General features: G+C 41.8%; 4 protein-coding genes across 4 annotated transcripts; all 4 read right to left on the bottom strand.

Annotated features, from left to right (window-relative positions):
- Nucleotides 1–1,812: 1,812 nt before the first annotated feature.
- Nucleotides 1,813–5,803, bottom strand: LOC145659945 (trace amine-associated receptor 13c-like). Its single transcript, XM_081723726.1, has 2 exons — nucleotides 4,768–5,803; nucleotides 1,813–1,833 (listed from the first exon to the last, which is right to left on the bottom strand). Exons 1-2 carry the CDS (start codon nucleotides 5,722–5,724, stop codon nucleotides 1,813–1,815), a joined length of 978 nt encoding a protein of 325 aa, XP_081579852.1. The 5' UTR covers nucleotides 5,725–5,803.
- Nucleotides 5,804–10,643: 4,840 nt separating this feature from the next.
- LOC145643385 (trace amine-associated receptor 13c-like) lies at nucleotides 10,644–11,687 on the bottom strand. The gene has a single exon (XM_081694457.1). The coding sequence runs from the start codon at nucleotides 11,607–11,609 to the stop codon at nucleotides 10,644–10,646; it is 966 nt and encodes a 321-aa protein (XP_081550583.1). The 5' UTR covers nucleotides 11,610–11,687.
- A 6,337-nt stretch (nucleotides 11,688–18,024) lies between these two features.
- Nucleotides 18,025–22,019, bottom strand: LOC113590416 (trace amine-associated receptor 13c-like). The gene is made up of 2 exons (XM_035529046.2): nucleotides 20,984–22,019; nucleotides 18,025–18,045 (listed from the first exon to the last, which is right to left on the bottom strand). Exons 1-2 carry the CDS (start codon nucleotides 21,947–21,949, stop codon nucleotides 18,025–18,027), a joined length of 987 nt encoding a protein of 328 aa, XP_035384939.1. The 5' UTR covers nucleotides 21,950–22,019.
- A 3,453-nt stretch (nucleotides 22,020–25,472) lies between these two features.
- LOC113590419 (trace amine-associated receptor 13c-like) lies at nucleotides 25,473–27,620 on the bottom strand. The gene has a single exon (XM_027030549.3). It carries the CDS (start codon nucleotides 27,541–27,543, stop codon nucleotides 26,566–26,568), a length of 978 nt encoding a protein of 325 aa, XP_026886350.2. The 5' UTR covers nucleotides 27,544–27,620; the 3' UTR covers nucleotides 25,473–26,565.

Raw genomic sequence — 27,620 nt, 5'->3', positions numbered from 1 at the left:
ATTCCTTAGCACACTACAATACCCAGCAGGCTGTTCATCACCCAACCCAGGACTCAACCAGTCAAGAAAGTCATATCAGATCATCATCACCCGAATATTGAATTCACCTGTGTGTCATTTAGAAACATGTATATAAACTTATCTGAAAGTTCATCATGTGCAAAGTATTGCCTACAGAGCATTAATTTCTCTGATTCTACTACTGTGTATTGTACCTTGGATTTACTGTTTCTCGTTTCTGATTTTTGCCTGCCCCTTTTGGATTCTTCTGCCTAGATTTTTTGATTGTCTTTCCGGTTTTGATATGGACTGTTTTCCCACTGTTCAAGCTACTCCCAACCTTGCCCACTTTGTTTAGACCTTTTTCCACTATGTGGAACTACAATATAAGCCCTGTCTTTTATCTGCAAGCGTCTGATTTTTGCCTGGCCTGTTACAGAATACTTTGCCTCCATACAGATGGCAGATTTGGATTCCTTGGAGGAAGCTTTGACCAACCAGGGTCAGCTAATCAACCAACACCAACAGGTGCTTGAGGGTTTCATACGGTCAATGAATACAATCGCCAAACAAGCGGACCAACAAACACCAATGTCGGAACTAGGACAATGTCTCAGAGAACTCACCTCCCGGCTGCAAATGATGACTACTCCTTCTCAGTTCATTCCCACGCCGGCACCTAGTACCACTGCGATCAGTATTCAACTGACCTTCCCCGTGAGTAAACTCGAAAAATATGATAGCTCCCCAGACAAGTGTTGTGGTTTCCTGTTACAATGTTCATTATACTGCAATAGCCTTCCACCCTGTTCCAATCAAGCTAAGATTTCATTCATTACCTCTCGTCTATCTGACAAAGCTGTAGATTGGGTAACTGCCATCTGGGATAATGTATGAAATCATCTTATGATTTTATCACTCAATCCAAGGCAGTGTTTGATCACCCTCATATAGGAAGAGCCTGCGGGGAGATGCTAACCAAGTTGCGTCAAGGCAATTGTTCTGTGGCTGATTATGTGCGAGAGTTCCGTACTGTCGCTGCAGGTAGTGGATGGAATAAGGTCTTACATGAACTTGCTTGCCGAGCTGATAAGTTAGATTTGAATAAGCTTATAGCTCTATCTGTCTGGATAATTTTATTCAAGAACGAAAACCATGTAGAGCTAATAATTCTCGCTTTACCTGTCCCTCATCCAGTTATATCCAGAGCTTAGGCGAGAGCATACAGTGGAACCTATGCAATGCAATTCCTCATGCTTAACCGAAGAGGAGAGGAGGCGCCGATTCCAGGAGGGTCACTGTCTTTACTGCGAATCCTCAGGATATGTTCTCTGGGACTGTCGTCTTGGACCCAATCAAGCCTCATCTCTAAGCCACAGAAGAAGCATGCAACCCACATCACAAAATGAGGTACTGCTCCTGCCCCCGAGAAGGATGATCACTAAGTCGTTTTTGTTAACTGTCTATCTTGGGCCTCATACACCATCCTCTATGTTTACAGAATTAGTTGATTCAGGAGCCAAGGGAAACTTCATACATGCCCGTCTTGTACAGGAATTGGACATCCCAGTAGAACCATACACAAGATTCTTCGCTTGGCTGCTCTGGATGGATCACCAGTAGGAGCTGGTTCCATATCATGCTGCACTACACCTGTAAAACTCACCACAAGTGCACCCCATTCAGAATTCATCTCATTTCTTGTCATGGAAGCCTCATTTCCAGACATTTTAGGTCTACCTTGGTTAGAACAACATAACCCAAGCATATCATGGCCCCAAAAGGAAATCACTCAGTGGTCATCTCAATGTCTTAGGAATTGTTTGACATTACCTGTTGTTCAGTTATGTTCCACCACTATAGAGATTCCTGCTGACAACCAAGCCTTTTCCCTCCCTCTTGAATACCAAGATCTCTCTATGGTCTTTAGTAAGAGGAAAGCTAGCCAGTTATCTCCCCATCATCCTTATGACTGTTCCATTGAGCTCCCGGAGGGAGCCGTATTCCCTAACGCTTGTATTTATCCTCTCTCCCAAGAAGAGAGGAACATGGAAGTGTGTGTGTGTGTATATATATATATATATATCACACACACTGATCCAAGGCTTTATTCAGCCATCCACAGACATCTTCGCCCCTGTATTGATTACCAAAATCTCAAATATCCAAGAAGTATGCATACCTGCTACCTCTTATTCCCATTGCTCTAGAACAAGTATGGGAAGCTAAGATCTTCACTAAATTAGACCTCTGTAGGGCTTATAATTTGATAAAGATAAAGAAAGGTGATGAATGGAAAACCACCTTTATTACCACCAGAGGTCACTATGAGTACAAAGTCATGCCATACGGTCTCAGTGTGATGCCATCTGTCTTTCAGGCCTTCATCAATGATATCCTTAGTGAATACACTGGAAAATTCGTTATTGCTTATATTGAAGACATCCTCATCTATTCCCCCGACATTGAAATCCACGTGCAACATGTACGAGTGGTATTGAAGACTCTTCTGGATAATGGGTTATATGTAAAGGGAGAGAAACTACTTTTCTAGGATACGTGATCAGCCTCGGTGGAATCACTATGGATGATGAGAAGAGTGAAGTCATCGTCCAGTGGCCCATTCCTGTTACCGTTAAATTCCAGGGCTTCCTGGGATTTGCAAACTTTTACTGACGCTTCATATGGAATTTTAGCAGCATTGCGACTCGTCTCACAGCCCTCCTGAAAGGTGCACTGACCAGGCTACTCTGGAATCAGGAAGCTGATCAAGCATTCAGGAAACTGCAGTTTTAACCATGGCTCCCATACTTTCACATCCTGATGCTTCCTTTCCATTTTTTGTGGAAGTTGATGCTTCTAACATCAGGGCAGGAGCTTTACTTTCACACTGATACGATAAGTCCAAATTACACCCAGTGTCTTATTTCTCCCATAATTTATCACCGGCAGAACGTAACTATGGAATAACTATGGAATAGGAGAATGTGAACTGTTTCAAACCTTGTTTGTTATTTCTAGTTGTTTGCATTTCCCAGCTTCTTTGTTATAGCCTGCATCCCCTATTCATCTTGGCATGCTTTTGTTTAGTTTGTCTTCTCAAACTCCATATTGGTAAATTGACCCAGGCCTGTTACAGGTACCCTGAGTCTGGATTTGCCCCTAATAAATCTCGCTCTTCTCCACATATGCATCCGTCTCCTTACTGCTCACTGTTACAGAATGAGCAGACTAACAAGGACCCTGAACCTCCTGCTAAATACCACAGCCGTGCCCCTGGACCTCAAGGATCCACCACTGAAATGCTTCTACCACACTTCTGGACACCCTGTATTCATTGCTGGTCTCCCCTGTGTCCACAGACCTGCCTCCAGACTTCATGTTCCCTGCCTGCCCTGCCCTGGCCTGTGTCTCCTGCTGCCTCCACCCCTGGATTCCCGCCTGTCCTGCCCCGGCCTTTGTCTCCTGGGGCCTCCAGCCCGTGGTTCCTGCCCGTCCCACCTAGCCTGTGTCTCCTGTTCACCGTGGACCTCCTGTGCCTCCTTTGTTGCTTGCTTGCTTCTGTTCTTTTTGCCTTCTCCTGTGCCTGGTTTTGTTTTTGCCCCTGTTGTCTGTCTCTGTGCCTGTCTCTGTGCCCGTTCTAGTTCCTAGTTCTAGTTCCCTGTGCCCATCCATGATTCTGTTCCAGTGCCTGTGTGTTTTTTGTTTCTGTCCCTGGCCTGGTCTGTGTTGCATTTCCTCATCCTTTTGTGCCTCCAGCCTCCACTCGTCCCTCATTGTTTGTCATTTGTTGTGTCTCCTCGTCCTCCCGCCCAGACCTTTTGCTGTCCTCGGTCTGTTTCTGTTGTGGGTTCTGTTCCTGTTTCTTGTTCTGTTGTCTACTCCTCTTGCTCTGGTTCCTTGTCTGTTCCCACGGATGTTCCTGGTTCTTGTGCTGTTCTATCTGCATCTGTTTCCCCCAGTTTCTGTGTCTTCGGTCTCGCCTGCTCCTTGTCGTGTCCTGTATTCACCTCCCATTTCTGGCCTGTCTGTTCTTGTGTCTCGTCTGGGTCCTGTTCCTGCTCTGTGTCTTGCCCATTCTGTTCCAGTTTTAGAAAAATCTGGTCCTTGGAGATGTTGTCATGGTCAGAGATGAATCATCACCATGAGTTCATGGATTATAGGATGACTCACTTAAGTTGCCAAAAAAAGGTCATGTCATGATCAAAATAAGTCAAACAAAACTGCTGACATTTGTGCCTCATTTGTGAGGTGGACATTTAAATACTGAGATGGTTACGTATACTAAAAATTCTGTTAACTTTAGAAATTATTATTATTATTATTTTTTTTTTGTGTGTGTGTAAAAGTAATATGCACATGACTACTTTACATTAATAATCCATAGTAGCCCTTTTAAGATTTTAATCATTAGCTCTACACTAAGGTGAACAGATTTCTGAAATGAAAACTGGGGAAATTTCCAATTTGGTGGTCAATATATCATTAAAATATCCAATATTTTTATCTTATTGGGGGGGGGGGGTATAGTTCCAGTTTGATGTATTTTACCTGCTGTTGTACTGTGAAGGTCCACTGATAAAACGCTAAGTAACTTTGTAAACCATCAGAAAATTATACATTAGCCTATATACAGGGCAGCTATGGTGAGACTGGAAAACTCACTAAAGTCAATGGCAACAGCATGCATTACAGTCCTGAGCTACTCAAAAGAGGTTCTGCAAGTTCTTCTAAAGACACTTAATGCCATTTAATTTATTGGTGGACATTGATCAATGCAGAACCTGTTTTGAATATTTGAAGAGTAAAAATAATTTTAATACACTTTCTAAACCATGGGTAAAACAAAGCATAAATCATTGGATTAATAGTAGAATTAAGATATAAAAGGATCACAAAATTAGGAAATGACTGTGATTCAATAGCATTACTTACTGTAGCACAAACAAAGTATGGAAATAAACAGGCCAGAAACACAGCCACTAAAATGCTGAGAACTTTTGCTGCTTTTCTCTCAGTTTTCATTGAGTCTGCCATGCTCTTCGAGCCTTTACTCTGAACATTAATCTCTCTAATAGCAGTGGCGTGTTTCCTGGCAATGACAAAAACCAAAGCATAAAATAAGATTATAGCAGAACAGGGAACAACAAAAACAAGTACAAGATCAATCAGAGAGCAAACCTCATGTAAGACAAAGAGGCACTGCTCAGGACACATTATGAGACCAGTCGAAGTTCCATTAAAGTAAAGCAGTGTAGAGTTATAAGACATTAAGAAAATCCACATAGACAAAATCACAATGCACATTTTACTTACAGATACTTTTTCTATGTAGAGAAAAGGGTTAGAGATGGCAAAATAGCGATCAACAGCTATAAGAGCAACATTATATATTGATATGCTTGTGACAAAAAAGGAGATCAAATAATAAAACAGACAGACAGATATTCCAAAAATCCAGCAGGATTCAATCATCCGACTTAAATGGAACGGCATTACAAACAGTCCAACCAGAAAGTCGGACACAGCCAGAGAGAGGATGAGCATGTTAGTTGGTGTGTGGAGCTGCTTGAAGTGACACACAGAGATGATGATGAGTAGATTCCCGCATACTGTTAGCAGAACTACAGCTGCTACACACAAATAAAGCAACACATAGAAAGGAGACACAGATCTCTGTGGACAGGAAAACTGCAGGCAGCGATCGCTTTGGTTAACCTCCATCAGATTCTTGAATCCAACATTAAAATGTCCTCAAATAAATGAGCCAGATTCCTGATATGCAGCAATTTCAATTGTAACAGTTGAGCTTCACAGGAAGGAACTATGGGACTGAGCATAAGGCTCTGACCTTTATATGAAGTAGAACCTGCTCACACCCACCTGATACATGTGATGTAATTGTCTCAAAAGACAAAGGACAATTCAGAGAGTAAAAACCATTGTGGTTCGAGTAGGGAAGCTGTCCTCCTCAGTGCATTACTTGCTTAGCATAGCCTCGCTCGTCATCACAGTAAAGGAAAAGTAAAAGAAGCAGGGTTAATACAACATTGAAGAGATCCATTTTGAGGTATCATGCGGTTTTTTTTTTTTTAAGGGACTGTGTTGTGTGTTTATGTTTACCTTTATGCTTCCTCAGAGGCCGACGTCGCCTCCTTCCTGCTGGTGAAAGAGGTTGTGGAGGGTCACGATCAGCACCTTCACCTCCTTCGTGGTAAAAAAAAAAGACTGTGACACTCCCCCTGGAGACACATGGTGGCCGGCCCCTTATGCTTGTAGTGCTTAATGCACCTTCCTGTGTCCCGGCTCTTGGGCCAGCACTTCTGGGCTATTGGGCCAGCACTTCCTGGGTTTTCATGTGCTGCTGAGGAAATCCATCTTCACTCCAAGGTGCTCTCTGCAATCATTTCTAAACATTTAAAGAGTAGATGGTTTTGCTTGAGAGCAGCTGCAGGCTAAAACACTGTTCCACCACTGTGATGGGCTCCTCTATCTTGGATGGCCACCTATCAGAATACCATTGGATGGATACATGACTGGTTCCACTGGCCTCTGCCTATCGGTCTGTGTTACCACTGTCGATTTGCCCTTTACTTCTGCTCTTTAGCAGCTGAGGGAGTGACAGAGCAGGTGTGGTGGGCTGAGATTGTGGAAAATGGCATCCAGAGCAAGAAAGCAGCTCAGCACAGGGCCTGGTAAACCCCTGCTGATCCAAACACTGCATGCTGCAGAATGATGTTAGGGACACAGGTCTGAAGGGTGCCGTCCCAGGACATTTAAGGTAAGGATCGTCCTGTAAATAAACTGCCACAGAACATGTCTTTGCTCCTGAGCACGGTGAAGGCCTGCCTCTACGTATGGAAGAGAAATATATATAGTGCAATAAAACTCTTTGCAGCAGTAGGAAGTTGCTTCAAAGTAATGATTTTGTCTTTGTGAGAAACAAATTCAAAATAATGAGAATACCCTTCCTTTTGTTTTACTACAAGGGCCTCCTTGTATGACAGATTCAGTGTCTTTAAATGCTGTGGGGAAGTTAGTCAGGGCTTGTTAAGAGTAATGAAACACTACTACTAGTAACTTCCTAAACATCATTACTGGCCCTTCCACATGTACTCTTACAGACAACGCTAACACCAAAGTAAATGTAATAGATTACATTTATATGGCGTAAACCAAAACGAATTTGTGACATGTTTAAAAATAATGCTGATCATCTTTGGAAGCTTGTTTCAAGCCCTCACTATCTCCCTTTAACACCAGGGCCTTCCTTCAGAAACCCAAAGTTCCCACATGCTACCAACGTTCAGGTATGTGATTTCATACTACTTTGACACCTGAAAACACCAGTGGCTTTCTTTGTGCCTGTGACATAACCGTGATGCTAGTTAACCTTTTGATGCTAATTATTAACTAACTTTATGGTTACTGGAGGTGCATTTGTCAAATGTAGCTACTTCTAATGCAGTATGCAGTTCCAGCACGGCTGCACCGTGAACGGTGTTTATGAATTGTCCCTGTCCTGACTGTGTAGAGAGCCCCATCTGCAGTCAGCAGTGTAACGCTGGCCTTCCCACATCCTCCCAATGTTGGTGATGTTTGCATCTGGAGGGTGGAGGACATGGTATATGTTTGACCTCTTCTGGTGTCATGAGAACATCTCTTGAGACTGTTTACGAATTTATTTATAGCTTTATTATCTTGGAGTATAAGGGATAAATAGGGTTTTCTCTGTAAACTGGTACCAGTTGCAACTAAGCAGACCTGAAATAACTGTTATGCCTTGTGTTGCTGTGTAAACACATATATGAATAGACTGCTGGTTAAACTTGTTTTAAAACTCATAAATACTGCTAGCTCTCTACAGTGACCCACCTAAATAACTGCCTCTGCATTTAAGATTTTGTGACTTCAAAATATTTTTTTGTGATGTTTCATTTATTTTGCCCACCTACTTTGTAGATTTACAGTTTATGATAATAAAGTTTAAAAAGATTTGATTCATAGGACCCAAAATCACATATGTAATCTGCTGCTAAATGCTGCTTCTGAATGTTTTTATGATATGGTTTCTGAATGTCACAAAATCTCTAATGAAAAGCACTTTTTACTAAGAGATGATCACACAGCTCACTGATGACCCATCGCTCATGACAACAGCACCCTCACCTGGACCTTTCTGGTATTACATGCCCAATGAAATAAATCATACATAGCTTCAAATGAATAAACCTCATCAGTGACCATCAGTCAGAAACAGGTTTGGTAATATTATTTGGTGCCGATGAAGAAAACTTCTAATCTTGTTTTGATTATAATGTTTTCACAGAGGTGAATGGAGGAAAGAAAGTGCAAAAGATTCTGCAAAAGTAGGTAACACATGTTAATCACTACTGACCCAGACCTGGAAGAACACCAGTGAGGGCAATACTGACCCAGACCTACCAGCTCACCAGTGAGGGAAATACTAACACAGACCTGGAAGAACACCAGTGAGGGCAATACTAAACCAGACCTACCAGCTCACCAGGGAGGACAATACTGACCCAGACCTACCAGTTCACCAGTCAAGGTAATCCTGACCCAGACCTACCAGCTCATCAGTGAGGACAATACTGACCCAGACCTACCAGTTCACCAGTCAAGGTAATCCTGACCCAGACCTACCAGCTCATCAGTGAGGACAATACTGACCCAGACCTACCAGCTCACCAGTGAATACAATATGGACCCAGACCTACCAACTCACCAGTGAGGGCAATACTAAACCAGACCTACCAGCTCACCAGGGAGGGCAATACTGACCCAGACCTACCAGCTCACCAGTGAGGGCAATACTGACCCAGACCTACCAGCTCACCAGTGAGGACAATACTGACCCAGCCCTACCAGCTCACCAGTGAAGACAATACTGACCCAGACCTACTAGCTCACCAGTGAGGACAATACTGACCCAGACCTACCAGCTCACCAATGAGGACAATACTGACCCAGACCTACCAGCTCACCAGTGAAGACAATACTGACCCAGACCTACCAGCTCACCAGTGAGGACAATACTGACCCAGACCTACCAGCTACCAGTGAGGACAATACTGACCCAGACCTACCGGCTCACCAGTGAGGACAATACTGACCCAGACCTATCAGACCTAATTGTCATGCATTATATATAAATGCTGTCACATGCTGCTTTGTTAGAAAATACATTTATTTGAAAGACCTTGTAGCTGTCTAGTTAGAGCCTATGAGGCCATCTGTTGCTCTCCATAAGCTTTGCTAGCTAGCATTGTCCTTTTCATCCAACAGTCGCTGTCTTACCGTAGGACCCCAGTAGGTAGGATATTGTTTGATAGCAGACCACTTGGCCCAAAGATAACACTGACATGTAAACCTCCAGAAACACCGCTGTGCCTGGTACCAGCACACAAGTTACTAACATGCCACTACTATGTCAGTGTCACCGCTCTGCCGAGAATGGTACACTACTCATATACCTCCAGTTTTGTGCCTAAACTTTACCTGTAAATATGTACTCACATTTTGGGATTTGGGACATATTCCAGAAAGTGGGATTAGTAACTAATCAGATTTGTTATCTCTGCATTTGTGTAAACTTTTGGCTTTCTGTTCTAAAAACCAAAGTCAGAGTTAGTGTAGGTTAGTTTCTATAGCAACATATGCTGTGAAGCTAACCTGGTCTGTAGTACGTTTACTAGACATAAGCTTGACTTATGTGTGAAATGTATCTAACCTCTATCTTTGTGTTATATTTGCATGCTACTGCAATAGATAATGCCAACAGTGGACTAATCATGCGCATCGGTAACAAAACGTCGAAAATATTCTGCCAGCTGACACATCCATGCCACCATCTCAGAAACAGCCTACCCACCCTACACCCACTGGAGTAAACAGCTCACCCACCCTAGACCCACTAGAGTAACGGAGGCTCCACATGTACACTGAATTGGCTGCTCAGACTAAATATAATGTAATAAAGAATGGACTGGTTACTAACTGGGCCACCAAATGGAGGATGGGTTCCCTCTTAAATCTTGGTCCTCACAAGGTTTCTTCCTTATCCCTGCCTCTCGAGTTTTCTTTTTGCCTCTGTTGCCCTTGGCTTGCTGATTAGGGATTTGGACCCACACATTTCTACAACTAAATAAATAAACTTAAGCTTGACCTTGTTAGAACACTATCAGTACCTGCAGCGCAAACATTCCTAAAACTGTTCATAGAGGATAAACCTATGTTATGATATTATATTATTGACTACACTTATTGAATACAAGGAGTGATTAGACTTTTTAAACATTTTGATCTTGATGAACTTGTTATTTTCAGCTGAATCTTAAACTTTCTGCACCATCACATATCACATGATAGTCCCATGGATTCCTCCTTAGTTTAATGATTAACAACTGGGTTGGCTGGCTTGCTAAATTACAATTTATGTATAAATATACAGTTATCTATACAGTTTATGCATTATGTATAAAAGGCATTCATAAGTGCTCATGTTTTAATGAATAATATTAAAACTTAAGTATGATGACACTTTTGGGAAAGTCACTCCTGATCTGCTGAAAATGGTGTTCTGCAAGTGCTTCTAAAGACCCTTAATGCCATTTAATTCATTAATGCACATTTATCAATGCGGATTCAGGTCTCAATATCTGAAGAGTAAAAATTATTTTAATACACCTTCTAAACCATGGGTAAAACAAAGCATAAATCAATGGATTAAAAGTAGAATTGAGATATAAAAGGATTACAAAATTATGAAATGACTGTGATTCTACAGCATTACTCATTGTAGCATAAACAAAGTATGGAAGTAAACAGGCCAGAAACACAGACACTAAAATGCCAAGAACTTTGGCTGCTTTTCTCTCAGATTTCATTGAGTCTGAAATGCTCTTCGAGCCTTTACTCTGAACATTAATCTCTCTAATAGCAGTGGCGTGTTTCCTGGCAATGACAAAAACCAAAGCATAAAATAAGATTATAGCAGAAAACGGCACAACAAAAACAAATACAAGATCAATCAGAGAGCAAATCTCATATAAGGCAATGAGGCACTGCTCAGGACACATTATGAGACCGCTGGAGTTTCCATTAAAGTAAAGCAGTACAGAGTTATAGGACATTAAGAAAATCCACATAGACAAAATCACAATGCACATTTTACTTACAGATACTTTTTCTATGTAGAGAAAAGGGTTAGAGATGGCAAAATAGCGATCAATGGCAATAAAAGCAACATTATATATTGATATGCTTGTGGCATAAAAGCAGATCAAGTAATAAAACAGACAGACAGATATTCCAAAAATCCAGCAGGATTCAATCATCCGACTTAAATGGAACGGCATTACAAATAGTCCAACCAGAAAGTCAGACACAGCCAGAGAGAGGATGAGCATGTTAGTTGGTGTGTGGAGCTGCTTGAAGTGACACACAGAGATGATGATGAGTAGATTCCCACATACTGTTAGCAGAACTACAGCTGCTACACACAAATAAAGCAACACATAGAAAGGAGACACGGATCTCTGTGGACAGGAAAACTGCAGGCAACGATCGCTTTGGTTAACCTCCATCAGATTCTTGAATCCAACATTAAAATGTCCTCAAATAAATGAGTCAGATTCCTGATATGCAGCAATTTCAATTGTAACAGTTGAGCTTCACAGCAAGGAACTATGGGACTGAGCATAAGGCTCTGACATTTATATGAAGTAGAATCTGCTCACACCCACCTGGTACATGTGATATAATTGTCTCAAAAGACAAGACAATTCAGAGTAATATCCAAATTGTGGTCGAGCAGCGAGGCTGTCCTCCTCAGTGCATTATTCACTTTTAATTTTTTTCAAGCATCTGATTCAGATCATGTCCCTCAGCTGAATAATAGTTAAATCACGTGCAATAGATGTAAGAGAACACCATAATGCCATTTTCACATGTGTGATTCAGCTCATATAGGCAGACCAGTTGAGTAGGGTTAGGTTAGGATTAAGGTTAGGGTTAGTTAGGGTTATGGTTAGGCAGACCAGTTGAGTAGTACATCTTGCTGTTTTTATATATATATATATATATATATATATATATATATATATATGTGTGTAGACAAATTGTTTATTCTGTATTTGTTTATTATTGTTGTACTGAGTGTTAAATACTCTACTTCCCAGAACTCTTTTCGAGTTTCATGCCAGTTTTCTTGCTGGCATGGCCTGTCTCTCACCAAGGTGAGCAACCAGATGGCTGCTAGGATTAAGCGACCTTGTTGCTGACCTATCCGTGATTAGAAGGAGGGACTAGACTGGGATGTTTGGGAAGGTTTGTCACGGTAAGGCCCCTCCTCCCAAGTGTCTCCCCGTGTTTGTGTGTGGCACACCTGTTTGTAATTGCCTGTCATTTACATATATATATGAACCCTTATGGATCTGTTGTCTGTTGTTGGTGTTTGATGTTACATTAGCTTTATTGTTACGTAGTACTTATTTCTGTGTGAATAAACATGTGTTTGTTCAAAGTGCCTTGTCCCCGTATCCTGCTTAGCCTCCACTCCTTACAGAAACACCGACCAATGAATGATGCCTGGGAAAGATAAAAAGAGGAAGGGAAAGAAGAGAAGTAAAAGCCCTCCTACAGCCCTTGCAGGGAAGCTCCCCATGTTCTTGGACACCCTCCTGACTCCCACAATAGGGGAGAGTGGTCCAGGTGAGAGTGGTCCAGGTGAGTGCGGTCCAGGTGAGCGTGGTCCAGGTGAGTATGGTCCAGGTGAGAGTGGTCCAGGTGAGAGTGGTCCAGGTGAGAGTGGTCCAGGTGAGTGTGGTCCAGGTGAGTGTGGTCCAGGTGAGTGTGGCCCAGGTGTGGAAGCGTGGGAGTCATGCGGAACCACGTCTGGCTACCGGGACTGGTATAATGAGTTCCAGTCCTCTGAGTCGGACTCCGGAGAGACCTTCACTCATCCTGGCCTCGCTCCATGGGCCCACAATGGGGGAAGAACCCACTGGAGGATTTTGGCGGGGCCCTATGTATGGCCCTTTGCTGAGTCCTACAGAGACCAGCTGGACTATGATAACTGGCACTCGGAAGTGGAATCTGCTGGGTCCTATGACCCCTACTTGGACTATTCTGAGAGCTATGCTGAGTATGGAGAGAGAGGGGAGTACAGCGATGTCAGTCTGCGATTGGACTTGGGGTCCGATTATGGGGAGGATCCACCGATGGAAGTGGAGGAGGCCCTCCATGGGGATTCTCTCGTGGACAGTGACATTCATTCTGTTATCTCCAGGATCGATGAGCCTCCTGCACGTACGACACTGCCCAAGGTTCCGCCCAGGAGGAGGAGACTCCCTGTACCAGGGTATACAACCCTGCAACTCGTGTACGTGTACCTAAGCCTCATAGAGGAAAGGGTGAGGCGACACCAGTGCCCACCCCAGAGAATGGCAAAGTAACTGGTGTGCCTCCTGAAATGGGTGCACGGAAGTCACTGCCCCCCAAATCGGCGAGGGGCGAGCTCCCACAGTCGGGTAGGACTCAAGCCCTGCCAACGACTGGGGGACAGATTGGGGTTCCTGCCGGCTTGCCGGGACTCTTTACCAGTCCTTTATGTAGTTTTGTACCCGTTCCTGTCACTATGTCCGTCCCCATCACTGTGTCCGTCTCCATCACTGTGTCCGTCCCAATCACTGTGTCCGTCTCCATCACTGTGTCCGTCTCCATCACTGTGTCCGTCCCCATCACTGTGTCCGTCTCCATCACTGTGTCCGTCCCAGTTGCTCTGTCCCCCTTTGAGTCTGTGCCTGTGCCTGTCACTGTGTCCATTCCTGTGTCTGTTGTCATCCTGGTCCCTGTCCTTCTCCCCCTCTGTCCTGCTCACGCTGGCCCGTGTCGGGTTGCTTGGTCCTCCGGCTTTGCCATTTTGTGTCGGCTTCGGGGCCGTAGCCCGATAGGCTGGCGCGCCAGGAATCGCGCCCTTGAGGAGGGGCTCTGTCATGGAATGGCCCCTCCTCCCAAGTGTCTCCCAGTGTTTGTGTGTGTGTGTGTGTTCGTCTGTGTGGCCACGCCCGCCCCCATGTGTCATACCTGTTTGTAATTGCTTGTCGTTTACATATGTATATAAACCCTTATGTTTCTTTTGTCTGTTGTCAGTGTTTGATGTTACGTTAGCTTTATTGCTACATAGTACTTGTTTCTGTGTGAATAAACGTATGTTTGTTTAACGTGCCTCGTCCCTGAATCCTGCTTAGCCTCCACTTGTTACAGTTTTTGGCTGGAATGTGCGAGAGCAAGAGAGAACAAGAGACAGCAGGAGAGTGGACATTTTCCCCTGAAGTTTCGGTTGTTGGAGACTTAATATACGCTGTATATAGGCCCAAACTGTAATGTTTTTCCATTTTTTTCTTTCAAGTCTAACGGTGTTTGTTAGTGTAAAAGTATATTCTCTCTGCTGTAGGCATTGTCTGTTTGTTTCGGTTCTGTGAAGAGAGTTAGCCATATTCGGTTGAAGAACTACAGCTCCAGGCTATACCACTGAACTGGCTGCTTCTCAGTGAAGAGGACTGAATTCTCCATGCTACTGCTCGTGTGGATAGACAAGGAGGACCAAGTCTTAACAAAAATCATTGCACTTTTGTTTTGTGAGAAACTGAGAGGAGACCCGGGTAGCTGCTCCTTGTGGATACTGCGGTCTCATGTCTATATGTGTCAGGGACTCATGAGAATTGGACCAACGAGCTCCGTGTGTCTCGAACACTTCATCTGGCATTCTACAAATGCGCACCAATGATTGGGCGATTTGTAACAGACATTTGTGAACATCCATCCCAACAATAGACTCTTCTCTCTGTTGAGGTCAGGGAGGCGCTTTCGCTCCCTTAAGATCAAGACAGAGAGACTGAAGAGGAGCTTCTTCCCACAGGCCATTCGGGCCCTGAATCAGGGAAACTGAAAACTGTGGGGACCACCACCACCATGTAACATAACTGTATACAAATGCGCACCAATGATTGGGCGATTTGTAACAGACATTTGTGAACATCCACTTGCTAAACTGGACATAGTTATACATACTGGTTCATGTTTGTATTAATTGTATTGACCATTTATTACTGATTGTTATGTTGGCTAATTTCTGTGTTTACTCATATATGTGCATTTTTTTAAATTAAAAGTGTCGTTTGGGGTTTACTAACATGTGAATCATGTGGGTCACTAAGTCTGAAGGGTTTAAAAGGCTTTATTGCTATCAACATAGTTGAAGTAGACACATTTTTGGAGACACCGTGCTAACTTACATTGAGCTAACCCAAAGGTTTTAAGATGTGCTCCACCCTTTCCAGATTTTCTGAAAATTGTGATTATCACCACTGTAACAAGGCCTACTTCATCACCATGGAAAGGTGCTGTCTGATAATGTGAATATTATTTTCTTCCTACATAATTTTTAGGTTTGATTCACTAAATGGTAAATAAATGGTCATAGCACCAAGCAGGACAGACAAGCACTCCAAAGGGTAGTGTGTTCAGCAGAGCGCATCACTCACACGGAACTTCCTGACCTGCAGACCATCTACTACAAGCGGTGCCAGACCAAGGCCAGGAGGATTGTGAAGGACCCCACCCATCCCAACAATAGACTCTTCTCTCTGTTGAGGTCAGGGAGGGGCTTTCGCTCCCTGAAGACCAAGACAGAGAGACTGAAGAGGAGCTTCTTCCCACAGGCCATTCGGGCCCTGAATCAGGGAAACTGATAAACTGTGGGGACCACCACCACCATGTAACATAACTGTATATCTGTATATATATATTTATATTCAATTACCTTGTAACACAACAACTGTAGATATGTTATTATACGAAATGGATCTGTACATTCTGTAGATTGTGTACATATATACACAACCATATACATTGTACATTGTGTATATAATCATAATATACATATATTGTACATACATTGTTAATATATTTTGTACATACATAGAATATATATATATTTCTCTTTGCATATATATATTTCACATATATAGAATATCTATATTTCTCTATGCACCCCTGTTTTCTTTTCCTCAGTTTGGACAGAGCACTCTCCACCATTTCACTGCGAGTTATACTGTGTATGACTATGTATGTGATGAATAAACCAAACTTGAACTTGAACTTGAACTATAGGTGTCATATCGCCCAATTCCTTAGCACACTACAATACCCAGCAGGCTGTTCATCACCCAACCCAGGACTCAACCAGTCAAGAAAGTCATATCAGATCATCATCACCCGAATATTGAATTCACCTGTGTGTCATTTAGAAACATGTATATAAACTTATCTGAAAGTTCATCATGTGCAAAGTATTGCCTACAGAGCATTAATTTCTCTGATTCTACTACTGTGTATTGTACCTTGGATTTACTGTTTCTCGTTTCTGATTTTTGCCTGCCCCTTTTGGATTCTTCTGCCTAGATTTTTTGATTGTCTTTCCGGTTTTGATATGGACTGTTTTCCCACTGTTCAAGCTACTCCCAACCTTGCCCACTTTGTTTAGACCTTTTTCCACTATGTGGAACTACAATATAAGCCCTGTCTTTTATCTGCAAGCGTCTGATTTTTGCCTGGCCTGTTACAGAATACTTTGCCTCCATACAGATGGCAGATTTGGATTCCTTGGAGGAAGCTTTGACCAACCAGGGTCAGCTAATCAACCAACACCAACAGGTGCTTGAGGGTTTCATACGGTCAATGAATACAATCGCCAAACAAGCGGACCAACAAACACCAATGTCGGAACTAGGACAATGTCTCAGAGAACTCACCTCCCGGCTGCAAATGATGACTACTCCTTCTCAGTTCATTCCCACGCCGGCACCTAGTACCACTGCGATCAGTATTCAACTGACCTTCCCCGTGAGTAAACTCGAAAAATATGATAGCTCCCCAGACAAGTGTTGTGGTTTCCTGTTACAATGTTCATTATACTGCAATAGCCTTCCACCCTGTTCCAATCAAGCTAAGATTTCATTCATTACCTCTCGTCTATCTGACAAAGCTGTAGATTGGGTAACTGCCATCTGGGATAATGTATGAAATCATCTTATGATTTTATCACTCAATCCAAGGCAGTGTTTGATCACCCTCATATAGGAAGAGCCTGCGGGGAGATGCTAACCAAGTTGCGTCAAGGCAATTGTTCTGTGGCTGATTATGTGCGAGAGTTCCGTACTGTCGCTGCAGGTAGTGGATGGAATAAGGTCTTACATGAACTTGCTTGCCGAGCTGATAAGTTAGATTTGAATAAGCTTATAGCTCTATCTGTCTGGATAATTTTATTCAAGAACGAAAACCATGTAGAGCTAATAATTCTCGCTTTACCTGTCCCTCATCCAGTTATATCCAGAGCTTAGGCGAGAGCATACAGTGGAACCTATGCAATGCAATTCCTCATGCTTAACCGAAGAGGAGAGGAGGCGCCGATTCCAGGAGGGTCACTGTCTTTACTGCGAATCCTCAGGATATGTTCTCTGGGACTGTCGTCTTGGACCCAATCAAGCCTCATCTCTAAGCCACAGAAGAAGCATGCAACCCACATCACAAAATGAGGTACTGCTCCTGCCCCCGAGAAGGATGATCACTAAGTCGTTTTTGTTAACTGTCTATCTTGGGCCTCATACACCATCCTCTATGTTTACAGAATTAGTTGATTCAGGAGCCAAGGGAAACTTCATACATGCCCGTCTTGTACAGGAATTGGACATCCCAGTAGAACCATACACAAGATTCTTCGCTTGGCTGCTCTGGATGGATCACCAGTAGGAGCTGGTTCCATATCATGCTGCACTACACCTGTAAAACTCACCACAAGTGCACCCCATTCAGAATTCATCTCATTTCTTGTCATGGAAGCCTCATTTCCAGACATTTTAGGTCTACCTTGGTTAGAACAACATAACCCAAGCATATCATGGCCCCAAAAGGAAATCACTCAGTGGTCATCTCAATGTCTTAGGAATTGTTTGACATTACCTGTTGTTCAGTTATGTTCCACCACTATAGAGATTCCTGCTGACAACCAAGCCTTTTCCCTCCCTCTTGAATACCAAGATCTCTCTATGGTCTTTAGTAAGAGGAAAGCTAGCCAGTTATCTCCCCATCATCCTTATGACTGTTCCATTGAGCTCCCGGAGGGAGCCGTATTCCCTAACGCTTGTATTTATCCTCTCTCCCAAGAAGAGAGGAACATGGAAGTGTGTGTGTGTGTATATATATATATATATCACACACACTGATCCAAGGCTTTATTCAGCCATCCACAGACATCTTCGCCCCTGTATTGATTACCAAAATCTCAAATATCCAAGAAGTATGCATACCTGCTACCTCTTATTCCCATTGCTCTAGAACAAGTATGGGAAGCTAAGATCTTCACTAAATTAGACCTCTGTAGGGCTTATAATTTGATAAAGATAAAGAAAGGTGATGAATGGAAAACCACCTTTATTACCACCAGAGGTCACTATGAGTACAAAGTCATGCCATACGGTCTCAGTGTGATGCCATCTGTCTTTCAGGCCTTCATCAATGATATCCTTAGTGAATACACTGGAAAATTCGTTATTGCTTATATTGAAGACATCCTCATCTATTCCCCCGACATTGAAATCCACGTGCAACATGTACGAGTGGTATTGAAGACTCTTCTGGATAATGGGTTATATGTAAAGGGAGAGAAACTACTTTTCTAGGATACGTGATCAGCCTCGGTGGAATCACTATGGATGATGAGAAGAGTGAAGTCATCGTCCAGTGGCCCATTCCTGTTACCGTTAAATTCCAGGGCTTCCTGGGATTTGCAAACTTTTACTGACGCTTCATATGGAATTTTAGCAGCATTGCGACTCGTCTCACAGCCCTCCTGAAAGGTGCACTGACCAGGCTACTCTGGAATCAGGAAGCTGATCAAGCATTCAGGAAACTGCAGTTTTAACCATGGCTCCCATACTTTCACATCCTGATGCTTCCTTTCCATTTTTTGTGGATGTTGATGCTTCTAACATCAGGGCAGGAGCTTTACTTTCACACTGATACGATAAGTCCAAATTACACCCAGTGTCTTATTTCTCCCATAATTTATCACCGGCAGAACGTAACTATGGAATAACTATGGAATAGGAGAATGTGAACTGTTTCAAACCTTGTTTGTTATTTCTAGTTGTTTGCGTTTCCCAGCTTCTTTGTTATAGCCTGCATCCCCTATTCATCTTGGCATGCTTTTGTTTAGTTTGTCTTCTCAAACTCCATATTGGTAAATTGACCCAGGCCTGTTACAGGTACCCTGAGTCTGGATTTGCCCCTAATAAATCTCGCTCTTCTCCACATATGCATCCGTCTCCTTACTGCTCACTGTTACAGAATGAGCAGACTAACAAGGACCCTGAACCTCCTGGACCCACTGCTAAATACCACAGCCGTGCCCCTGGACCTCAAGGATCCACCACTGAAATGCTTCTACCACACTTCTGGACACCCTGTATTCATTGCTGGTCTCCCCTGTGTCCACAGACCTGCCTCCAGACTTCATGTTCCCTGCCTGCCCTGCCCTGGCCTGTGTCTCCTGCTGCCTCCACCCCTGGATTCCTGCCTGTCCCGCCCCGGCCTTTGTCTCCTGGGGCCTCCAGCCCGTGGTTCCTGCCCGTCCCACCTAGCCTGTGTCTCCTGTTCACCGTGGACCTCCTGTGCCTCCTTTGTTGCTTGCTTGCTCCTGTTCTTTTTGCCTTCTCCTGTGCCTGGTTTTGTTTTTGCCACTGTTGTCTGTCTCTGTGCCTGTCTCTGTGCCCGTTCTAGTTCCTAGTTCTAGTTCCCTGTGCCCATCCATGATTCTGTTCCAGTGCCTGTGCGTTTTTTGTTTCTGTCCCTTTGTCCCTGGCCTAGTCTGTGTTGCATTTCCTCATCCTTTTGTGCCTCCAGCCTCCACTCGTCCCTCGTTGTTTGTCATTTGTTGTGTCTCCTCGTCCTCCCGCCCAGACCTTCTGCTGTCCTCGGTCTGTTTCTGTTGTGGGTTCTGTTCCTGTTTCTTGTTCTGTTGTCTACTCCTCTTGCTCTGGTTCCTTGTCTGTTCCCACGGATGTTCCTGGTTCTTGTGCTGTTCTATCTGCATCTGTTTCCCCCAGTTTCTGTGTCTTCGGTCTCGCCTGCTCCTTGTCGTGTCCTGTATTCGCCTCCCATTTCTGGCCTGTCTGTTCTTGTGTCTCGTCTGGGTCCTGTTCCTGCTCTGTGTCTTGCCCATTCTGTTCCAGTTTTAGAAAAATCTGGTCCTTGCAGATGTTGTCATGGTCAGAGATGAATCATCACCATGAGTTCATGGATTATAGGATGAGTCACTTAAGTTGCCAAAAATAGGTCATGTCATGATCAAAATAAGTCAAACAAAACTGCTGACAATTTGTGCCTCATTTGTGAGGTGGACATTTAAATACTGAGATGGTTACGTATACTAAAAATTCTGTTAACTTTAGAAATTATTATTTTTTTGTGTGTGTGTGTAAAAGTAATATGCACATGACTACCTTACATTAATAATCCATAGTAGCCCTTTTAAGATTTTAATCATTAGCTCTACACTAAGGTGAACAGATTTCTGAAATGAAAACTGGGGAAATTTCCAATTTGGTGGTCAATATATCATTAAAATATCCAATATTTTTATCTTATTGGGGGGGGGGGGGGGTATAGTTCCAGTTTGATGTATTTTACCTGCTGTTGTACTGTGAAGGTCCACTGATAAAACATAACTTTGTAAACCATCAGAAAATTATACATTAGCCTATATACAGGGCAGCTATGGTGAGACTGAAAAACTCACTAAAGTCAATGGCAACAGCATGCATTACAGTCCTGAGCTACTCAAAAGAGGTTCTGCAAGTTCTTCTAAAGACACTTAATGCCATTTAATTTATCGGTGGACATTGATCAATGCAGAACCTGTTTTGAATATTTGAAGAGTAAAAATAATTTTAATACACTTTCTAAACCATGGGTAAAACAAAGCATAAATCATTGGATTAATAGTAGAATTAAGATATAAAAGGATCACAAAATTAGGAAATGACTGTGATTCAATAGCATTACTTACTGTAGCACAAACAAAGTATGGAAATAAACAGGCCAGAAACATAGCCACTAAAATGCTGAGAACTTTTGCTGCTTTTCTCTCAGATTTCATTGAGTCTGCCATGCTCTTCGAGCCTTTACTCTGAACATTAATCTCTCTAATAGCAGTGGCATGTTTCCTGGCAATGACAAAAACCAAAGCATAAAATAAGATTATAGCAGAACAAGGAACAACAAAAACAAGTACAAGATCAATCAGAGAGCAAATCTCATGTAGGATAAAGAGGCACTGTTCTAGACACATTATGAGACCAGTCGAAGTTCCATTAAAGTAAAGCAGTGTGGAGTTATAAGACATTAAGAAAATCCACATAGACAAAATCACAATGCACATTTTACTCACAGACACTTTTTCAATATAGAGAAAAGGATTAGAGATGGCAACATACCGATCAACAGCTATAAGAGCAACATTATATATTGATATGCTTGTGACAAAAAATGAGATGAAATTATAAAACAGACAGAAAGTTGTTCCAAAAATCCAGCAAGATTCAATCATTCGACTTAAGTGGAATGGCATGACAAATAGTCCAACCAGACTGTCTGACATAGCCAGAGAGAGGATGAGCATGTTAGTTGATGTGTGGAGCTCCTTGAAGTGACACACAGAGATGATGATGAGCAAATTCCCACATACTGTTAGAAGAAAAACGGCTGCTACACACATACACAGAAACACATAGAAAGGAGACACAGATCTCTCTGGACAGAAAAATTGTTGGCAGCGATCGCTTTGGTTAACCTCCATCAGATTCATGAATCCAGCATTAAAGTGTCCTCAAATAAATTATTCAAATTCCTGATATGCAGCAATTCCAATTGTAACAGTTGAGCTTCACAGGAAGGAACTATGGGACTGAGCATAAGGCTCTGATATTTATATGAAGTAGAACCTGCTCACACCCACCTGATACATGTGATGTAATTATCTCTGAAGAGAAGGACAATTCGGAGAGTAAAAAAGTACACTGAGGTTCAGGAGGGAAGCTGTCCTCCTCAGTGCATTATTCACTTTGTTCTTTTTATTTTCAAGCATCTGATTCAGATCATGAGCATCAGCTGAATAATAGTTAAATCAGCTGCTCTAGACATAGGAGAACACCATAAAACCATTTTCCTTCTTCTATGTGCTGGTTTATTTTATTTCCACTGTAGCATGTTTGATTCAGAGCCTAAACATATAACTCATTCAGAAGGCAGATTATTTCAGTAGTACTTGTTGTATTTCTTTCAAACTCAGCAGAGCCATGGCTTCCTTTCATATACACACTACACACTAAACACTTTAATAGAAACACCTAACTAGCATCTTATGAACTTTAGCCCTTGTGTTTCCAAGTCTCTCCTACCCTGTTCAGCCAAGGTTAGACTCTGACCACAGGACTACCACTGGGTGGCATTCTCAGTACAGCATTGAAACTGAGATGGCAGCAACATGTTACTGGGGGTTGCATGAGAGGTTTCTGAGAAAAGTTTTACATGTTAATGTCACTAACAGGTCGAGAGCTGTAGGTTCGCTTTGGATTGCTACATCACTACGGCCCTCTTCTGATGTTTATTCATCACCACTATAACTCCGTACTGTCTTGTCTGACAGTCACTTGAGACTATAAGATGAAACAGACCAACCTGTGCACCACTTGGATTGTGTTTCCAAAGGAGAAAACCATTTTTTTGGGAGCACTGCTAGCAGTGTAACCACTTTTGACCAGATTAAGGATCTTGTACTTATTGAAGACTAGGAACTGATTTCAGGAAAAATGTTGCTTATCTCAATAAACAGAATGTATGCAGTCTGTCTATTACTGCTATTCTATCTGATGAGTTATTCTTGAACCATAAAACTGTTTTCACTTCACCTTCACCATGTAGTAGCTGCATTTCAACCCCTAAAGCAGAGGTCTTAAATCCTGTCTTCAGGGATGCCCAACCAGACCAAGTTTTTTCTCCGATCCAACTACCAACACACCTTAGCTGAGTAATCAATAGTTATGCAGCAGTTATGCAAAAACCTGGAATGGCCTTAGATCAGTGGGAAATGGATTGAGAACCTCTGCCCTAAAACCACTGTTAGTGCCCCTTGGTCAGGTCCTTCTGTTTATTTTAAGGAATAATATTTCTAGCTGTAATGTATTTTCTCTGCCAGAGATTGTTGATAAGCCAGTTGATGTTTCAGCTTTTACAATTGTGACGGATTTGCCCACCCTATTTCCTACCTGTGTTTCGACTCGTCCTCAAGCTTGTAAATTAGGTAACACGGTTTCTTTGTCTGACATGTTCATGTGTTACACCTCTGACCTTTTAAAACTTTCTTAATGTCCATGTTCATGTTTGTAAAGATACTGCTTTAGACATACCCACCTCATCTAACACAGAATTACCTAACCCTATAACTAAGATTGCCTTAGATTCTGCTCAGAAGTCTGACCAAAACTAGGCCCACTATTTAAGATTAGTCAATAAGAAAACCAGCACACTTGAGTATTAGAGTATTTACTTTATTAGGCATGATGTTTTGATGATATCATTCTGGTCAGATAGCGGAAAGCCAGATTACATCATTCTTTCTGCTCCCCTCTGCCCTGTACCTGTGGAGAACCATTTGGGAGACTTCTGGGTGATAGTGTAGGCCTCTTACCCAAAACTCAATCTGGCAATTATCTTCCGACACTTATGTGCAATTACAAGGCTTTCTGAAGCCATTCTGTTGCGTTTGTTGAAATCAATATCTGTAATCAAGGATCTGGTTAAATTCTGTAAAACCTTTGACCTGCTAGAACTCATTCAGTTCCATCAAAGCTCAAACTTCATGTCAAAACGGTCCTCTCAGGTTGTGCATGAGCTAAATTCTGACACCAAGAGTCTTGTGCCTACCACCTTGAATCACTAGGTGTGCTTTATCACTATTAACAGAGCTTTAAGAACATGTTGAGGACTTGCTGCTTTGACTCAGATAAAGATTGGGGTGAAGGTGTGTCTGTGCTTTTGTTTGCTATGCATGACACTGTGCAAGTGCTCACTGGTTGCAGCCCAAACAAGGTTACTTTTTGGACATTCAGTTTGTTGCCCACTTAAGGTGTGAACTTGCTATCTGTGCCTCCACCTGAAACAAGTGTAACTGTGAGTAGTTTTGTTAATAAGCTTTGCGAGTTGGCCAAACAAAATCTATGCTCCTCTCAGAAGGCCATTAACATTCATTTTGACCATAAGGCTATTAGTTATTCTTTCAACATTGATGATTGCCTTCTTATCCATTTGCCTATCACTGGCTCTTTCACGCAAACCACATTTTCAGTTCCTTAAAGATTAAAATAGAATTTATCTTCCACTAATTACATGCTTGCTACTCCTCACCACAAAAATAAGTCTTGAGTGCAACCAATAAACATGCTAAAGACTTACTTTGATCGCTTTAGACCTGAGACTCCTCTGCCTCCCTATTGTCTCCCACACTTTCACTTATCCCTGTTGCTGCTATCATTGCTGTCAGAACTACTGAATATTCACAAGACAGGAACGACATCGATGTTGGTTTATATCCACCCATTAGGTAGCACCCTTACAGATTTAATCAGCAAAAAGAAACATACCTTATAGAGAGGCATTGTGGACCTCAGCAGTGGTCTGTGGTGTCCCCTGTGTCTTTTGGTGCTGAAGCTCAATCTCACTTTCTAACTCTGTACAGATTACCAAAAGGTAAATATAATCACTACACTAAATTAGTTTCCATTGCCTAGAATGGAGGACTGTGTTGACCTAATTAGTTCCATAAAATTTGCTAGTAAGCTTGACCTTTTGAAGGGATATTGGCAAGTTGCATGAATAGGTTTTTACATGATTAGGTTTTACAGTATTCAGTGATGGTGTTAATTTTTGCAGCATGCTACGTACATATTCCAGCTCTTCATGATTATTGTTCTCAGTGCTGTGCCAATCAAGGTCATAACAGTTTGCAGTAGCACTATAAGACTTATTTTCCTGGGACACTATATAATGATGTGTACGAAGCATTGCTACATTTGGTACAGGCTGCATTAGGGATGGAAATCAGTCGATACCTTCCATTCTAACATTAGCATTATATCTGCTGGTTTAAAATGTTTTTAAAGTATTAATATGTTTTTAAGTATTGCTATTTGTTATTGCAATATAGTGGGGTGTTTATTTCTGAAAACAGGTGAATCTCACAGGTTTTTAAATAAAGATGCTTTTAATAATAGCCCACATAGTAGACAATTTGGTTAAAATATGTTGACTGCACTTGTGGGTGTCAGTAACACTCCCATTTGCAGGCACCAGAGGTCCTCATCCCATGAATGATAGCAGTTCTCATATCAAAACTAATCTCTCATGTCTGATTCCCCTTACCTCTCATTACCTTCCTGATAAGTTTTCCTCTCCCCACACCACATGTTGCAAAGCACTGACAGTTACTTGTTTGCTGCAATCTTGAATGTTTCTTCACTGACTGGTATTTCTGGCATCTTTTTTTTTTTTTGTGGCCTCTGACTCATGTTTTGTGATTACTGTTTTCTTGCCTTGGATTTTTGTACCTCTTCTGTGTTTTTTTTTTTATTACTTGCCTACAGAGGTGGCACCACACCTCCAAAAATGTTGAAATTTGGTGCCATGTGCCAGTGGCAGTAGGCTGAAACTGTTAGGGAGATTAGACAATGGCAACGTTTAAAAGTAAATTCCTGCTTATTACATAATTATTAAGATTTTAAACCTCTTCCTTACCAAAACATGGATAAAACAAACAGTAGGCCTAAACAAAGCTCTCACAGGCTTGTTCACTCAGCAATTATCTTAACATTCAAATTATTTACACTTACAGTGACCAAAATCCTGACTATGTATCTAAAAGAAGATTTTAATCCACTAGTAAAAGCTGTCAAAAATAGCATGGCATAAATAATGTTTTATTTACTTCATTAAACCTGATTCAACAAGTTTTATTTATTTATTTTATTTACTTCATAAAACAACAAGTTGCATGGTATTGTGGCTTTGTGGGTGGTCCTTCTCAGTTTTGGAAGTGCTTATAGGTTAGAATTGAAACTGAATTAAAATCTAATCATTTTTTCCTTAACCAGGGTGGTGCTCCTGATAATCTTAACCAGTATCAACCAATATTAAATGTAATAATGCTACACAATATATTTTAAGAGTTAAATTGCTGAAGTTTTGCAGAGAACTATGGGAAACCACTTAATATGTGACAAATGCAATTACAAATGCAAATATAAAAGGTTTTTAGAAGTACACATGCTTTACTGAATAACACTAAAACTTAAATATTAAATACTATTATTGGGAAAAATCAGACAGAAGTTCTGGAAGTTTGCGTAAAGACCCTTAATGCCATTTAACTCATGACTGGACATTTATCAATGCAGAATCTGTTGTAAATATTTGAAGAGAAAAAATTATTTTAATACACCTCCTAAACCATGGGTAAAACAAAGCATAAATCATTGGATTAATACTAGAATTGAGATATAAAAGAATCACCAAATTGTGAAATGATTGTGTTTCAATAGCATTACTTAATGTAGCATAAACAAAGTACGGAAATAAGCAGGCCAAAAACACAGCCACTAAAATGCTGAGAACCTTTGCTGCTTTTCTCTCAGATTTCATTGAGTCTGCCATGTTCTTTGAGCCTTTACTCTGAACATTAATCTCTCTAATAGCAGTGGCATGTTTCTTAGCAATAACAAAAACCAAAGCATAAAATAAGATTATAGCAGAACAGGGAACAACAAAAACAAATACAAGGTCAACCAGAGACCAAATCTCCTTTAAAACAATGAGACACTGTTCAGGACACATTATGAGACCTCTGGAGTTTCCATTAAAGTAAAGCAGTGCAGAGTTATAGGACAATAATAAAAACCACATAGCCAAAATCACAATGCAAATATTACTTACAGATACTTTTTCTATGTAGAGAAAAGGGTTAGAGATGGCAAAATAGCGATCAACAGCTATAAGAGCAACATTATATATAGATATGCTTGTGACAAAAAAGGAGATCAAAACAAAAAACAAACAGATATTTGACCCAAAAATCCAGCAGGATTCAGTCAACCGACTTAAATGGAATGGCATCACAAAAACTCCAACCAGACAGTCTGACACAGCCAGAGAGAGGATGAGCATATTAGTCGGCGTGTGGAGCTGCTTGAAGTGGCACACAGATATGATGATGAGCATGTTCCCACATGCTGTTATCAGAACAGCAGCTGCTGCACACAAACACAGAAACACATAGAGAGGAGACACAGATCTCTCTGGACAGGAAAACTGCAGGCAGTGATCAGTTTGGTTAACCTCCATCAGATTCATGAATCTGATTTAAGTGCCCTTAAAGAAATGATTCGTATTCCTAATATGCAGCAATTTCTGATATGTAGTGACTTCAG

Source organism: Electrophorus electricus, chromosome 2 (genome assembly GCF_041902795.1).
Source record: "Electrophorus electricus isolate QZ-2024a chromosome 2, ASM4190279v1, whole genome shotgun sequence".
Lineage (NCBI taxonomy): Eukaryota > Metazoa > Chordata > Actinopteri > Gymnotiformes > Gymnotidae > Electrophorus > Electrophorus electricus.
This window is presented reverse-complemented; position numbering and strand designations above follow the sequence as displayed.

What these genes read in the sequence shown, in the direction of transcription:
- LOC145659945 (XM_081723726.1), bottom strand. Translation starts at nt 5,724, where the DNA reads ATGGAGGTTAACCAAAGCGATCGCTGCCTGCAGTTTTCCTGTCCACAG. An exon ending in CAGGTTCTGCATTGATCAAT is followed by an intron (nt 1,834 to 4,767) that starts GTCCACCAATAA and finishes ACTGAACAACAG; the next exon opens with GTAATGTCAAACAATTCCTA.
- LOC145643385 (XM_081694457.1), bottom strand. Translation starts at nt 11,609, where the DNA reads ATGGAGGTTAACCAAAGCGATCGTTGCCTGCAGTTTTCCTGTCCACAG.
- LOC113590416 (XM_035529046.2), bottom strand. Translation starts at nt 21,949, where the DNA reads ATGAATCTGATGGAGGTTAACCAAAGCGATCGCTGCCAACAATTTTTC. An exon ending in CAGGTTCTGCATTGATCAAT is followed by an intron (nt 18,046 to 20,983) that starts GTCCACCGATAA and finishes ACTGAACAACAG; the next exon opens with GTAATGTCAAACAATTCCTA.
- LOC113590419 (XM_027030549.3), bottom strand. Translation starts at nt 27,543, where the DNA reads ATGAATCTGATGGAGGTTAACCAAACTGATCACTGCCTGCAGTTTTCC.